The 16,176-nt window shown below is 42.4% G+C and overlaps 2 protein-coding genes and 1 non-coding gene across 3 annotated transcripts; all 3 read right to left on the reverse strand.

Annotated features, from left to right (window-relative positions):
• Nucleotides 1-500: 500 nt before the first annotated feature.
• Nucleotides 501-10,654, reverse strand: ppp1r18 (protein phosphatase 1, regulatory subunit 18). Its single transcript, XM_076011252.1, has 4 exons — nucleotides 10,268-10,654; nucleotides 5,961-9,975; nucleotides 2,468-2,672; nucleotides 501-1,407 (listed from the first exon to the last, which is right to left on the reverse strand). Exons 2-4 carry the CDS (start codon nucleotides 9,906-9,908, stop codon nucleotides 1,388-1,390), a joined length of 4,173 nt encoding a protein of 1,390 aa, XP_075867367.1. The 5' UTR covers nucleotides 9,909-9,975; nucleotides 10,268-10,654; the 3' UTR covers nucleotides 501-1,387.
• A 269-nt stretch (nucleotides 10,655-10,923) lies between these two features.
• nrm (nurim) lies at nucleotides 10,924-14,582 on the reverse strand. The gene is made up of 4 exons (XM_076051695.1): nucleotides 14,313-14,582; nucleotides 12,377-12,570; nucleotides 12,096-12,272; nucleotides 10,924-11,872 (listed from the first exon to the last, which is right to left on the reverse strand). Exons 1-4 carry the CDS (start codon nucleotides 14,461-14,463, stop codon nucleotides 11,570-11,572), a joined length of 825 nt encoding a protein of 274 aa, XP_075907810.1. The 5' UTR covers nucleotides 14,464-14,582; the 3' UTR covers nucleotides 10,924-11,569.
• On the reverse strand, nucleotides 12,947-13,019 carry trnak-cuu (transfer RNA lysine (anticodon CUU)). Its single transcript has one exon. It is a non-coding gene; the product is annotated as a tRNA-Lys (tRNA).
• Nucleotides 14,583-16,176: the final 1,594 nt, after the last annotated feature.

The raw sequence follows: 16,176 nt of genomic DNA on the forward strand, positions 1-16,176 counted from the left end.
ATTTAAATTAATAATTATGTTAGGTGTTTGTTCTGATGGTTTATTTGGATTGTTTTGATTGTGGACTTTTGTATTACTTAGTATGATTTGCACAGTCAGGTGGAATTGGGTCACCCGTTCACTTGCTCACCTGCACTGATTTTCTTTTTTGGGAGAGAGAAGTGACTTGTGGGTCACCCCCCCCCCCCCACCCCCCCCCCTCCATTACATGATGTAATTAAGTTGCTCTGCTCTTTTAATACATTTTTGAACATTTTGAACTCAGTAGATTTTTTAAAGCGTCTGACAAAACAACTAAGCTCAACCTCAGCTTCTGAAGGAACTCCTCAGGTAGTTGTCAATTATATCATGCCATGCCATTTATAATGAAACGTATAAAAAAAGGAAAAAAAGGTATAATATACACACACACACACACACACACACACACACACACACACACACACCACCAAAAAAACAAAAACTGCAACTGCGATGTCATGAATGACAAGGGACAAAAACGTTTTCAGAGGCATTTATTCAATTTCTTGAAGCCAGCTTCTTCAATTCTCAACACAAAAACAAACATTCTGGGGAACTGGCCTCTGACTTTGATATTTTCACATATTAAGCTAGCAAGAAGATGCACCATTCTTAAAACAAAAGGAATTGTTTGAAGAACCAAAGAGAGTTTGGTTGTTGGTTTGTTAATTCGACTCCTCCTACATCCAGGGAGTTCCACTTGTACCATTCCACATAAGAAAAATTAAACAACATTTTAGAATGTTATGCCTATGCATGCGAGCAGTAAGGCTCACTTAAGAGACCTTAAAAAAAACCTTTAAAGATAATATTGTTATTCATTGCACTGCCATTCTGCAGTGTTTAGAAAACACCATCTAACAGACAACACAAACCTAAAAATATTGTATAGAAATTTGCAATGTACTTGTTTATATCATCTGTATGAGCAAATCCAGCAGGCACATGAAAGCAGATGATATAAACATCAGTCTTCTGTGCTGACTCAACTTCAAAAAAAAAAAATCACATTTAATAAACTATCACATGTATGGACTAAAATAAAATAGTTTCAGTTTATTGCATAGACAAGTGATCCTTCTTTAATATGTAGCATGGGCTACATGTACATTCATATTTCCCTCATTTTCCCTGTTAACACACAGGCTTTTTTGTCCCACAGGAAACACATTGGTTCCCTCTTTTTGCATAAATCACACTATATTTGCTCTCCAGTCTGTTGCTACATTACAAGAGGTTCTGTAACTCACTTCAGCACTCAGTCAAACAATTAAAGTTAAACCAAAAAATAAAAATTACAAAAACAATGTTTGACAAAATGTCGGTGATCTGATCACACGGGCAAATTTGGTGACGTGACTGGCTTCTACTGAGAGCAAGAGCCATCTGGAAGACAGAGAGATGGAGACGGAAGGTCAAATTAGATAAATTTTAGTCATCATAAGGCTTATTTCACCCCAGTTTTTAAAAACACATTTCAGCCTTTAATAATGCAATATCTGCATTTTTAGAGGAGTTAAAATATGTATTGTTTCTCTTTCTGAAGACATTCAACTCTTAAATTCTAGTTTTCATGGTTGCCTTTTACACTAGTTAACTGTGCTGCTTTGCCCTGCTAATGAGTTGACTAATTCTTTAACTACATCATTTTGAGGGGGTGACCAGAAATTGAAAGTGGAAAGTGAGCAATGAAAAGCTGCACAAAGAAGAGTGCAGAGTGTAACTGTTACCAAAATAGAATCAACCAAGCAAACTTGCTACAGTAAAACTATCAGCAGAAACAACTTGCTTAACTTTGAGATCTTGATAACAGTCACATTACCAACTCTGACTTTTCCTGCGCTACTCCTCAAATAATAAATATTTTTTGAGAATGAGAAGAAAAAACAAGATACATGATGTATGAACTGTCAGAGCATGTAAAAACATAGATAATATGAAATCTGTATTTGAAATTAACGTTAAAAGCTTTAGTTTTTGCAGCCCATCCACCTAAAAAATATATTGTATGTATTTCTAAAACAATTAAATCCATTTGAAGAATGAGGAAATATTATTTAAACAGAGATGCCTCGAACGCTTTGGTTTGCAAAGATATTGTTTACTGTCACTGTGAGCATTTAAATTATAGCACGACCAGTGTTGCAGTTGGAAACAGTTTTTTTTTTTTTTTGATAACTGTGGAGCCCATAAGGCACATAAGAATGAGATCTAGCAGGCTGTATTGACTTTACAAGGAATATTAATCACATTATTTCAATGAATATAAACTTTCCTTTTGACAGGAACAAACGGGGAAAAAAAACAAGAATTTTCAAAGTTTTGGGCATGTCTAAATGGCCCTGATAGTCTATAAAGAGGGAAAAACACTCCAAACTTAAGTAGATAATTTCAATCCATTATGTCAATCACACATTATGTTTTTTAAGAAGGGGATGACACTGACCAACTCTCAGACCCCGCCCCCTGGAAATCCCTGCGTTCAGTGTGCTGTTGGACACTCCATCCACCACAGCCTCCTCGTCTTGCTGCACCCCATCTTCTTGCAGCTTCCACTGGTCATGAGAATAGGAGCTACAGGCGAGCATGGAGGTCTCTGACGGGTACTCACACACCTGCTCCAGCTGGACCTCGTCGAAACACACCTTTCCCTGGAAACAAAAATGCATTTTGTTTAATTGTATTTATTTTTTTCTGTCTTTATTTGACGTAACATTCTTTGTACGGCAAATATGCACTTTTAATATAAATTGCGTCTTGGAATGACAGCCTCTGACCTGCCATTACCTGCCACCTACCAACTTACCTTCCTGATTACCAACATTGTATTAACTTAAGTGGATACACTTCTTTTAACACAAACATGCACAATTAAAATGAAGATGACTTCTTGTGAAACTATTTTCTGAATATGATTATTACTTTGATTATTGTGTGATTTGTGGTAAAGCCAGAACACCACACAGATTTTAAGGATAAAGGAAAGTTGTGGAAAGCAGAAAAAGGTTTTCAAATTGAAAAACAAATACCAAACTTATGGTTAATCTAAATAAAAAGTTTAATACTGCCAATAAAAAAAATTCAAGAGATTAGCTTTCACAAACATCAGAAGTTACGATTAGTAGAGGCTTATCTAAAAACACAAAATAACAACAAAAACAACAACTCCAAAATACCTTAAATTAACCTTTCTCACCTGTACTGATCCTATAGGTAAAATGGAATAAGATTTTGTACAATATATACAAAAACATTAAATAACTTATAAAATAATACTCAAACCAAAAAGTGGACTATATGAAGTATAAGCCTGATGGTACTTGAGATACCGGTCATGTAAAAGTCTGCCACGGTCAAAAATAGCCACAGATTGAAGTCTCAGTCTGTCGCTGTGGGGTGTTTGGGCTCAGTCAGTGTAATGTTAACTGACAGCATGTCACCATGGCTTATCCCAGCCTGCAACACTCTCTGTACGAACCGCCCCCCTGATGAGCACTTCTTGGCTTGGACTTATTGATTATCCATGAAAATACTGTCATCATAGAGGGGAAAAAGACAGTCTATGTGCAGCAACAGAAATTACTGGATAGCTGTGGGAATGAGTGTCCTTTTGCATGGATGAGTGGACATTTGAGTGGAGCATGTTTACACAACGGTCAGCTTGCTGTAAACAGTCCTAACACGAAACAGACTAATGGGGCAGCGCAGTACATTCTAGCCGTGTCTTGTAATGACAGAATGGCTGGATGGCTCTGAGGCCTCCATGAGTGCAATGCTAAACTAACCGTGTGGTGAAGACGAAGTCCTGGGATGGAGTCTAAAAGTATGATTTGTTACCACTCTGCGCCACTCACAGCCTACGGCAGAGCAATAGCACTGAATTAGAGAGAGGCTTGCAAAATAATGCTAAAGCACAGGAGGCTAATCCCACCACCCCTCCTCCTCGGCCCGATTAACCCAAGCTAACGCAGCAGGACAGCACAGGCACTGGGTGACAGACAGAAACTGAAAGAGCACATACATAAGTGAGTGACAGAAGGAAATGTACAGACTTGTTTTGCAGGAACTTGCGTTTAAAAACTGTTGCATAGCATGGCGTTTAAACTTCAGCTCTCCAATGTGCAGGGATTTGAAAGTTTCAGCAGCAAAATATTTTACATAATAGACTGAGCAAGTGTTAGAGTTAGATACATTTTCTTAAAAAGAGGAAATGCTAAGGTTAGAATTAAGGATTTTATGTAAGATAGGTTCTCAAAAATGTTTCAACCACAAGGCAAGGATTTCTAAGGAGAAGAAATAAGTAACGGAGGTAGACAACAGGCAGGCAGGTTAACCCCCCTCTGTGGCATAAAGCCGTGGTTTAGAACGGTAGGAGGCCTGACGTCAACAGTCTGAAGGGCATTGACGACAGAGCAACAAGAGGTGAAGGACTAAACACCACAGAGTGGTGGAAGATGATTGATCTTAAAGATAAATTAATGTATGCATGATCTATCGGCGAAGTTTACAAACTAAAAACAGGGCCTTATGTTCCAAGAACACTGTCAGATCACTTAGGTAGGGATTACTACAGTTCAGTCTTGAGAAACAGATGGTCTGGTACTAAAACAGGACATTGTCTGAGTCTTATTTAGTGCAATGTTAATGGAAACGGCCTCACTTCCTTTTGTTGATGTATTGTGTTAGGAAAAACTGCGGAAGTTTTGAAGAGGAAGTAAGAAAACACGTGATGTTTGACAGGCACTTTCTGTCAGACCAAACAAACATATAGCCAAGTGTAATCCTCTCAGCATGACTACAAAACTGAGACTCTCTGGGAGACTTGAATAACTGAATCACATGTCAGCCACCCCTCTCCGTTCTTTCACTCTCAGCTACACTCTTGGTACACCAAGAGCTGGCAACCTGTTGTACAGCAGAAGCCTGGTGTGGTCATCAACAGTTTGCCAGGATTCCAGTCCAACAAACCAAACAGTGGTTCACAGACAGCCAAGAAGACACAAAGAGAGACTTGTCTGAGGGCAGAGCTGACTCAACAGAAATGGCAAAACTGGTGCAATGGAACAACTAAGCAGTCTGCTAAATGGTCAGCTAGCAATTACAACTCGGCCAAATTGTCACAAACAATAGGATGCATCTCAAAGGAAGCCAGGTGGGATGAAATGCCACTTGAATGCTGCTCAGGATGATAAAAAAAAAGTGAAATGTTTGGATTTTGAACTCTTTCGTAGAAAAATAGTATTTGTTTTCAAGTCAAGGTTCTCTGCCTCAGATGCCGATAACATTAACTCATTCTTATACGAGATCAGACTATGATGTCCCGTATAAAACATGCATTGAATTGTCAATTAAGACTTTCATCTAAAGTGTCACGGTCGTAAGTCTTCAAAGAATACATGAGCAGAAGCAAAGGGCAAAGTAGATCACTACAGGATTTTATGGCACTAAGAATCAAGATGTCGTGCTTGATAAGGCTTTAACCGGCTTAGGTCAGTCTCTGCGATCCCACTTCTCAATCAAAAGGGATGTTCTCACAGGGAAAGGGGATTCTGCCTGACGACGAGTGACCGTCAGGTGATGCAAGGTGATGCCCTCTGGACCACCTTTCAGGCATGCCTGTCGCTATTTTATCCACCATAGCCTACCATGTGAAAATTAGTTGATGATACAAATTGATTGTTTGTACCATTCTGTATGAGTATAAAAAGCAGGTTTTCTTTATTTTCAAGAGCAAGAATCAAAAGAGCTCCAGAATTTTTGGGTTGAACACTTGGGAAGGTATTAAGGAACAAGAATTTTGTAAATGCATATAATCATGTTATTATTTTTACTCATTTTTGTTACGTGGCCTTTGGCTTCAGACTAATAAAAGGTAAAATTAAATAAAAGTCTCATAAAGGTCATTATAGTTATCTTTTTTTCTTTTTTTTTTTACTCACCCTTTTTGGGGTCCCTCTGTTCTTGACCAGGCAGGACCTTTCTAGACTTTGATATCCACCAATCACCTCAATCTCCTGCGCCGTGGGGTACTTCTTCTTTGTTGGTTCAGCCGCCGTTGAGGTTGTTTGAGCTTGCTGTGACACGGTGTTCCCAGGTGTAGATCCTACTGCTGTGGGCCCAGTAGTAGACCCGCTCACTGCTGCTGGTCCTTCACTCCCAGCATGCTTTCTTGGAGTGATCGTGATAGTGGCGCCTCTCTTCGCTTTACCTCCACCTCCGGAGGCACTCCTGATAGTAAAGAGTGTCGGTGATGGGGACGGGGATGGGGAAACACATGGTGACTGAACAGGAGACGGAGACATTGGAGAGGAGGCTGGGGTTGGCGTGTAGTCAGAGGGCTTGAGGTTATTATCTGGGGACAGACTTCTCAGAACCGTGGGGGAAGTGGCGATAGTTTGGTTTTGTTGTTGTTTGAGCTGAGATGTTGGAGAAAGAACCCGCTGAGGCGTTGCTTTAAGGATAGAGGTGTCCTGATCATTCTTCTGCACCAAGGTATCTTCTGTCACTTGGCGTTTTAACAATCCCTTGGGGCTCTGCTGTCCTTTTGTCTCTCTGCTTTTCAGCTGAATGCTTGCTGAAGTGCTAGATTTTAGCACTTCCTGCTCCCTTAGCTGGAACTGCTCTATTTGCCGTTGTATGGCCTGAACCCCACACATGTCATCACCAGAGTATGCTTTGGCCTCCCTTTGCTGTGTGTGTGGAATGAGCGGCTTCACAGTTACTAGGTGGACTGATGGCCTATCTACAGGTCTCTCCTTCAGACACAAACCTGACCTGGAGGCAATTTTTTCCAAGTTGTAGATCCGGCTCATGTCTGCAAGGGAGTCCGGTTGATTTGACGACGTACACTCCTGTAATTCCTCCTCTGAGAGCCCCTTTTGTTCCTCTTCCTCTTCCTCCTCTACCTCCTCTCCCTCCTCCTCGTCTTCGCTGTCTTCCTGATGGGCCTCGAGTTCCTTCGGCTGTTCCTTGTCCTCCTGAAGGTCCCTTAACTGTTCCTCCACATTCTCCTCTGGGTTGTCTTCTGTCTGGAACCTGTCCGAGACGATTTCAGAGGTAGCTGTAACGTATTCACAGGTCGCTTCCTCTACTCGGTCAGCTCGTGAGTGTGCGACGGAAGGAGGAAGCTGAGGGTATGTTTGCAACATGCTGACTTCCTGTGTGACGTCAAATGCAGTCATGGATGTCAAGAGTGCTGCATTCTCCTGGCCGCTTTCTGCATCGAACAGCCTGTTCCGTATTTCAGCTGCATTTTCTGCCTCTCTCTCTTTTTCAGTTCCCTTCTCGTCTTGCCAATCCTCAGCTGTGTGGCTGACAATGGTCTCTGCATTTCCACCACCGCCTCCATCTTGTTCCTCTCTTTGTCTCTGCTTCTCTAGCTCCCTCTGTCTGATTTTCTCTCGCAAGGACTCGATTCGGCTCAGGGGTTTCCCAATCCTCCAGCTGTCCCGCCTCTCAACCCGTGTACCTCCTTCCCAGTCTTGTCCCTCACTTGTTTGTACTTCAGCCTTTTTATTCTCCATATCTTCTGCAACATAAAACACACTTCTGGGAATCTGTATCTCAAGTGGACCTGTGGGAATTCCCATGGATGCAATTCTTTTTGGTGATCTTGGTGCTACATCGTGTGTAAGGTTCTCTGATCCAGGTTTACTGTGCATTTGCCCTTCCTCTTTCCTATCTTTTGTCCCTTCATAAGCCGTCTTTAAAAGCCTTTCTCCTTTCTCGTTGTTGTATACAGTTGTGTCTCCTATTTTTTCTATTTTACTAATCAGATCCTCTGTGTGTTGGGATAAGACAGAATAAGGTCGCTGTGGCCCTGCACTGCTCCATTCTGACCCCCTGAGATGGTCTTGAGGTCTGTCTGTGACAGAACAGTGCAGACTCAAACACTCTGTGAACGCTGACCCATGCCTGCACAAACTGTGAGTGGTGTTGCCTGAACAAGAGAGCTCAGATGAAGCAGCTACAGCATAACTCCTTTGTGCTGTATCAGGTGTGGCTGTGCTATCTATTGCATTTTCTCTCCAAAAATCTGGCGCCTTTTGGTCAAAAATGAGCTGTCCGCCAACCTCTGGTTCCTTTTCCACACTCGGCTTCCTCTCCAGAGTCTCTCCTGCTAATCGGTTTGCTTCTTTTGCTCTCCCATCTTGTCTGATTGGCACTCTTCTAGCAAATGAGATTCCCTCTGTGTTTTTGATAGATGCCACTGTGAAGCCATCTTCTTCCACTATATTGCTTGTCTTTGTGTCAAGGGGCTCAATTTTCCAACCGTCAGTTGTGGCCCCTTCAATTTCATTATCCTCGGTCTTCAAATGTCTCTCCCTATACCTTGCAAGCCTGTCTTTATCTAAAAGTCTGGCACACCCCAGTTTGATGTTTGACTTGGTTTCATTGGTCAACCTTGCAGCATCGACCCATGGCGGTATGCCCTTTTCTGACAGAGCCCTTTCACGTGTTTTCTTCTCATAATACCCGTTGTCATCCGAACCGTTCTCATTAGCACAGATGACGCGCTCAGAGAAGCTAAATGAGCGTTTGGGGGCCCCTTTAAACAACACACTCCTCCCATTTCCCTCTGACTGACAGTCGTCTTCATCTTCTGAAAATTTTCTCCTACCAGGCCGAAGAAAATTGTCAGAGCTTTTGGATCGCGATGGTGGCTTTGGATGCTGTCCAAATTTACTCAGCAGCTGGCTCACCCTTCCACCTCTGTCCAAAAACACGCTATCATCCATGCTGTCCTTCCTGTCCTCTTTAATAACAGTTGCCTGGCCCCACGGTCTGTCTTTCTCTTTTTCTCTCATCCAGGACATGTCTGTTTTAAGCTCACGTGCTGTACTTTCCAACCTCCCATCCAATTGAGTCTTCATCTCACCATCCTCTCTACTTAAACCCTTCACTCCACCTGTTGTATTTCTCTCCTCAGAGCTTTCTGATGGCTTTATGATCAAAACCTCAGAGGCTCGGATTTCTGTGACGTTCCCTCCTACAGCAAAGATGTCCCTTAGGTCCATCTTCATCCCTCGCTTCCCCTGATGGTCCTCCTCAGGTCTCTCCCTTTCTGTATCTCTCCATCTACCTTTTCTCTCATCGCTGCCCTTCCTGTCTTGTTCAATGATGATGATGTTGTCAGCACGGATTGTCCGAAGGCAAGGGCCAAGGGGAGAAGATGAACTGGAGGGTAGATTTTTTTCCTTTTCTTCTTCATCTTTTCTCACTTGAAGAAATTCTCTCTCCCTGACTGCATCTTTACCCGAATCCTTCCATTGGCTTTTTTCTTTCTCCCATCTTCCTCTGCAGTTGTCTCTTTCTCGCCCGTGACTTCTGTCCATGCCTGCACTCAAATCTCTGAATCTTTCTATTTTAAATTCTATATCCCTTCCCTTCCCTGACTCCCCATCCTGACTCCTGGGGGTCGATTTGTCTTTTTCCCGCTCCTTAATTTCAAACTCACTCCCACCATCAGCTTCCCTTCCTTTCCTCCACGAGCTCTGCGTGCGCATAAAAGGATTTTCATGGACAGGAACTATAGTTTCTACTGACACCTGGCTCCCTGGTTTGATGTCAGCATCCAGCCATATCCCAGGATCAGGACTGAACGACACTTCACTTCCCAAATTGAGAGTTACACAGCTGTCTGTGTCACTCAAACCATCTGAAGGAGACCTAATGTCCACAGGCAGCAGACAGATATCTTTCTCTTTTTCTCTGTCACCATAATTGTCCTGCTTGGCCTTCCTGCGTTGGATGATCCCTCGCTTCCAGGCAGGCATGCTGGCAAACTTCTCCTCCTCTTGCTTCTCTTTCCTCTCTCGCGCTTCCTCCTCTCTCCTCTTTCTCTCCAGCAAGAGTTGCTTCCATTCCGGCAGAGAGGAGACAGACATAACAGAAAAGGTGCCAGTATCTGGGGAAAATATGTGTGACTTTGTCTCTTGTGCCTCTGGGAATGGTCTGCAAGAAAAAAACACAACACAAAACCTATTATATCTAACAATGTTATTGTCAAACACTTCTTGCAAAAGGATTTTTTAACTTTGTCGGAACATGATATATAAGCGGTGAATTTATCAGTGAGATTAGAGAGCTTTCTACAAAATTAAAATCAAAGCAGACTCGGGGGATGGCAACGCTTTTTGGTCATCGAACTTTGCAATAAACTCCAGAAAAAAAAACAAAAAAAAACTATACTGCAACATTACATAATATATTATACAATAACATATAGGATCGTGAAAATACTTACCAAAATCCCAGTTTTTTTACAAAAGCCTTACAACAACCGCTGTGATTTATGTTATCGTCATCTCCGTTTGCGCGCCACGGCTGTGCGTAACGCGCTCCACTCCTCGACGGAAAAAATCTCCACCGTTAGTCACCGGCACATTAATCTACGCTCTCGAATCGAAGGGCCTTAAAATCGCTTTACGACCTGGTCCGATCTCCCCGCGGGCCAGACTGTGCATCAGAGCATGAAAACACGACTCAACTGCCCGTGTAGTAGTAAATGTTTCCGGCTCCGGGACGGCAGCGCTGTAATCCGATAATTATATTAAACTCCGTCAGGAGAGTTTAGTGGCACACACCATATTGTGGAACCTAAGTAAAGGCGTTTAAAGACCGTGGCCGTCTGCCCGGGCAGCAAACAACCCCCCCTTACGTCCATCGTCTCATCCCTGCGTCCTGCAAAGCTAATTGGAGAGAAGTGGAGGTGGAGGGGGTGTGGCTTCAAGAAGATTCTGCGCTTGTCTTTGGTGTGAGAATGCTAGAAATTCACCAAAAGCAATAAAAGAATAATCCGATACGGAGCAACATTGATTAAATCAGCTAGGTGTTATGACATATGCCCTTTGTGACACCACACTTGATTTTACGGAACTGAATGAAAAAGTGGACCAACACAAGGGTGGATTTTTGTAATTGCTCAGGTCTTTGTTTTCAGGACAGACATGAATAAACATTGTGAACATGAATATTACAACACGGGATTATTAAACAACCAACCAAACAGTTTTGCAAACAAATGTGACAGGTAAATTTACTCCTGTGTGTATTTACTCCTGAAATGTATTTGAAACAGTCCAGACAAATGATTACATTATAATTATTAGTTACAGTAAGGCCATGATGTAGACGTGAGAAAACTACAATTGGCACACAATCACTGTTCAATTGTTCACATGGCTAGAATCTGTGCAGTTATACAAAGGCAACAAATAAAAAGATCTCAAATTAGTAGAAAAAAACGTTGTGTTTATCCTGCTAATCTAAAAAAATAAACTATTCTTAACTTTCTTGTCAATGTGAAATCCAAGTATGGCACAAAACTTTTTTTTTTTTGTATAGTACATACTGTAGATTCTTTATGAATGTCACGGTCCATAAAGAGAAACCTTATTTTGAACAGAAAATAGTATGTTCAGGGTACAAAAAAAGTTTTGGACACAGACATTTTTCCACCTTTTTGGATAGGCGTGTACGCATTAAAGTGCATAGAACATGGTTAATGTGCCAGCTGGCTCACTGAGAAGAACCACACGCACCAGCGTCACTCTTCCTTGTGGTTGTTGTCACAGTCAGCGGTGCGTTGCGGCTCACTGAAGAGCAGCATCTTGCTCTTAAGATGGACACAGAGGTATTCTAAATCCTGTTTGTCCAGAGAGTGTGCCAGCGCCAGGTAGGTGGACAGAGTCGCTGCCAGCAGGAGTCTGTCCAGGGACAAGGCCGGCAGGAACCACAGCACCACAGCCAGCTCCAGGCACACCGGGTGGCGGAGGTGTGACAAGAGACGCTGTGCACGGGGCGACTTGTCAGACAGCGGGTCCCCTAAACTGAGACATTCGTAATAAACCTGAGGGACCAAAGAGACAAATCAGGATAAACAGGCCTGACAAAGCAACATTTAAGAGGTTTTTGTATAAACAGAGTCGTTGTTGTCATTAAATGACATTAAACTAAGATAAGGAAATGCCTGTAAATGTCTATATAACACACATTACATCTAATCTCTAATATGTTTTACAGTTTGTAAAGATGTTTTTTTTTTAAGTGTTTACACATCTGAGCCAATTTACCTGCTTGATGCCCAGCAGCTCTGGGTAATCAAAAAGGATTAGGATGCTGCAGATGATGGCCCAGCAGAGAAAGTGCAGCGAGAAGCAAAGCAGGGGCAACCAAATACTCCAGGGTGCATGACGTACTGACCACAGACAGGGGGCGCCAGTTACCGGCTGCCAGAAGTGCATCAAGATCTGATAAAGTGAGACAGAGAATAATAATGGCGGGAAGGTGTTAGGAAACATGTTAAATTGGGATGATAAACGCATCCTCTGAGAGTCCGGGGGGGTCCTTTTACCTGGAGGGCCAGTGCTGTGGTGAAGCAGTATGCCGTCCTGGTCAGCACTCCCAGCACTGACTGAAGGGCCTGTTTGACACGCGACCAAGCAAGAAGGCTGTGCTGGATGGTAAAGACAGCCACCAGGGCCAGATCTACGACCAGAGAGCTGATAACAGAGTGGTCCTGCAGTGCCTCTGACCATGGAATGGAGTCTGGAGATGGAAAAGATGCTCATGAAAATGACTGTACTCTTGACTTTTTCCCCTGAGGCATTTAAAATCAAAAGTATTAAGAATAGGTGAGAAACGGATACAGGATAGGAATAAGTAAATGATTTTACATAAATTAAGTGCATTTGAAAAATAAAATCATGTATCAACTCAGCTATAAAGACCTTGAGAACATACACCTACTGTTTGGAGGTACTCAAGCATTAAATGTGCTATAGAGATACGATCAGAAATTAATTCAGGGCAAGAAAGGGCCAGTACGACTACGACACAACAAAATCTGGCGAAAATCCCATTTGCAAAACGACTACGACACGACAAAATCTGGAAAAAATCCCATTTGCAAAAAAATAGATATCGCCCAACGTGGGGCTCGAACCCACGACCCTGAGATTAAGAGTCTCATGCTCTACCGACTGAGCTAGCCGGGCGCTGTTACATGACGCCAAACTACGGTTTATGTACAGAGAGACGACACTCCCAAATGAGGAAGTACTGAGTACTGCAGATCATTGCCCCTTTCACCGAGCAGAAACCGGTTTTCAAACCGGAGCCGGTGTTTTTTTTTTTTCCCCTCCCGATTAGGAACCAGTTACGTCAGGAGTTGGGGGCAGGGTTATGACTAAAAAAATCCGCCACATTTAAAACTCGACGAACGCGAAACGCGAAAAACAAACAGCTGTAGATGACGAGAATTAGACCAGCGATAGTTGATCGATAGTAGTAAGTTTTATTTCGAGACACCGTGTTGATACTGTCCACATACTACCTACGCCAGCTGAGATAGTCCCACATCAGTAACACGAGTTCACGCCTGGTAACGCGGCACACACAGGACCAGCGACCAGAGGCTGGCTAACTAGTAAATAACGACATAACACTTCGTCGTTTTATTTTAATTTCTCGGCCTTAGTCGATGAGAAACGTTGCAACGACCTCTGCGGTGGCACCGTGGTTGGGATGATGAGACGCACTGATCGATCGACGATGGCTGGCTGGCTCACTGAGAAGAACCACAAAAATATAAATCGCTCTATTAAAACGACATATGTGCAACATGCATCTAGTTTATTTCTGTTTTTGTGAATTTTTGTAAGTTTTGCTTTTATGTCAATAAAGACATATGCGATGAAATACGCATGCTTCACCTGTAATCTAAAGGTAGATGTTGCGTTATAAACATGTCAGCGGCATATGCGTTTAACGGAATCCGAAGTTACAACCACTTTTATGTGGTTATGTTATTGGAGTGTGCTTAGGTACGTATGTGTCCACGTATAATAAAGACACTCAGAAGATATTTTTTTAAAAAAGAGAGAGAAGCCCAATCGAGCAGTAGCAAAAGGAAACAATATGGCCTCTTGAGTATATTTTAAGAAATGTCAGAAACACTGTAGTTGCCTGACATTTTATTTTTGAAGCCCAACATTTTTGTTGTTGGACTTCGTATGTGGCGCGTTCTGTCGACGTAGTAACGTTTCACTGTGACGCAATGACGTGGTTCTAAGTTTGCTCCTTACACCTTCACAGAAAGAGTTGGCATATCTGACACTTTAATTGATTTTCATCACAAGTGTTCGTGATGCACCGACATCATCGAGGCCAAAATACGCAGCGCACCGACCGGGTTCCTCCCGATATCGCCCTTTGCGTCCACTTGAGTGTGAACGTACAGATGATTTTGTTATTGTTGTTTTTTGTTGTTGTTGTTGTTGTTGTTTTACCTTGACACAGCGTCGTCTCGCCGGTGATGTTGTGGTAAATGGCCCTGAACGAAATGAACCGGATGAAGTCCACGCCCGATATGAAAACGAACGCAAAGTTAAGAAGAGACGCGGCGACGAGAAGGCAGCCACGGATCTTTACCGACGCCATTTCAAAATCTATTAATCTTCATTTAACAACTTCCACTGCTGCTTCTTCCGGGGGCGAAATTAGTGGTTGTACCGGATTCCGACGCAGTGTCGCTCCTGTACGGGTAAAGTTTGCCACTGGATCACGTGATCTTACTCCACTTTACCAGTTATACCAAGTGATTATAACAGGGTTATTTTTTATTTTGCCCTTTTTCTCTGCTGTTTGTGTTTACTTTGTGTACTTTTAAAAACTTGTATATTCGAATCAATGGTTTAATCCAACATTATTTAAATCATGACGTCACTGCACTTTTCCATTAAATTTGTTTTCGAATACCTGTAACTAACAAAAGCCTTATGAAAAAAAACAACAACAACCAAACAACAAGAAGAAAATACATGCAAATATAGGTTGCTCTCTGGACGACCTAGAAGAACTACATTACATGTCAAGATCGCCCTCGCGTGGACACTTTGAGGAAACAATTTAAATTCCTGACCCAGCTATTCTTAACCCGTTTCAATTGTAATGCCGAGTACATTCATTTATGTTTGGATGAATTAAGCCAAAGCACTTGTTTGTCAAACAAACCTACTGGCGTATTTACTTAACTTTGAATAAACTAAAAGTACTAAGTATCAATTGTGACGAATAAACCTGTAATTTAAATTTGCATTCATCCAATTTGTCAAGTGGCAAAATAATAAGTGTGGTGAATAAACCTTGTCTTTTGTATTCCACTAAAATTAAGGTGACTGAAACTGCTGGGGGCCTGAAACTGCAGTCGTTGAGCCTGCAGCTCGATACTTTTAGACCGACCACAAACCATTAGGCCCATCCACAGTAAAATATGAAAATACTAAACAGGGGCAACAAATAGTTTTTTATCAACATTTACTTCTATATTTTCATAATCTCATTTACCATTTTTTTTTACTTGTATGTTTTTTTTTATACCAAAGCTTTTCAAAACTGTCCATAAATCTATTGTTATTATGCAATACGTGTAATTGGAAAATCTTTAATGGCGTAACAACATGTATAATAACGCAACAACAATGCAGAGATTAACTGCCAAAGAACTCAGTCGACTCCCAGCGAAAGGCATCAGTGAGGGGGGAACCTTCCAGGGAGCAGCAACACATGTTGGATTACAACAGGAGGAAGGGGGGGGGGGGGGGTTGACAGCTGCTGATTCGTCACTGAAGTCCCTTGTTGAGTGTGAATAAGGCTGTCAGACTGGTTCTACAGAGAGCGAGAGATAGAGAGAGGGAGAGATAGAGCGAGAGAGAGAGAGAGAGAGAGAGAGAGAGAGAGAGAGAGAGAGAGAGAGAGAGAGAAACCCCACGAACACTTGTGTTTTGTATGTTTGAAAGACTTAAAAAGATCACACTGCTGTCATAAACTGAGGCAAAACTGGATACAGGACAGATTTAGATATGAAATGAGGATAGTGTGTGTTTTTAGGTTCACTTTTCCCGCTAAAATTTGGTGGGGGTTTGGGGGTACTGCTGTGTGTGTGTGTGTGTGTGTGTGTGTGTGTGTGTGTGTGTGTGTGTGTGTGTGTGCGTGCTGCGGGGCAGTTGCTGCCCTCAGGTGTGTTTTTGTGCAGGAATGTCTGCGTCACGAGGAGGCATGTGGAGGCAGGAGTCGCGGAGCCTCTCTTGCAGGAGTGCTACCCACACTGTATGGACCAAGTGCTTTCGAATAAACTGGCAGCAAATACAGCCA

Source organism: Nelusetta ayraudi, unplaced genomic scaffold (genome assembly GCF_046127955.1).
Source record: "Nelusetta ayraudi isolate G7.1 ecotype Tasmania unplaced genomic scaffold, CSIRO-AGI_Nayr_v1 ptg000135l, whole genome shotgun sequence".
NCBI lineage: Eukaryota > Metazoa > Chordata > Actinopteri > Tetraodontiformes > Monacanthidae > Nelusetta > Nelusetta ayraudi.

Excerpts from the sequence above, each read along its gene's own strand:
- nrm (XM_076051695.1), bottom strand. The coding sequence starts at position 14,463 with ATGGCGTCGGTAAAGATCCGTGGCTGCCTTCTCGTCGCCGCGTCTCTT. Across the intron at positions 12,571-14,312 it reads CGAGACGACGCTGTGTCAAG|ACTCCATTCCATGGTCAGAG; the intron begins GTAAAACAACAA and ends TTCCATCTCCAG. Across the intron at positions 11,873-12,095 it reads AGCTGCTGGGCATCAAGCAG|GTTTATTACGAATGTCTCAG; the intron begins GTAAATTGGCTC and ends TTGGTCCCTCAG.
- ppp1r18 (XM_076011252.1), bottom strand. The coding sequence starts at position 9,908 with ATGTCTGTCTCCTCTCTGCCGGAATGGAAGCAACTCTTGCTGGAGAGA. Across the intron at positions 2,673-5,960 it reads ACAGAGGGACCCCAAAAAGG|GGAAAGGTGTGTTTCGACGA; the intron begins GTGAGTAAAAAA and ends TTTTGTTTCCAG. Across the intron at positions 1,408-2,467 it reads GGGGCGGGGTCTGAGAGTTG|ATGGCTCTTGCTCTCAGTAG; the intron begins GTCAGTGTCATC and ends TCTGTCTTCCAG.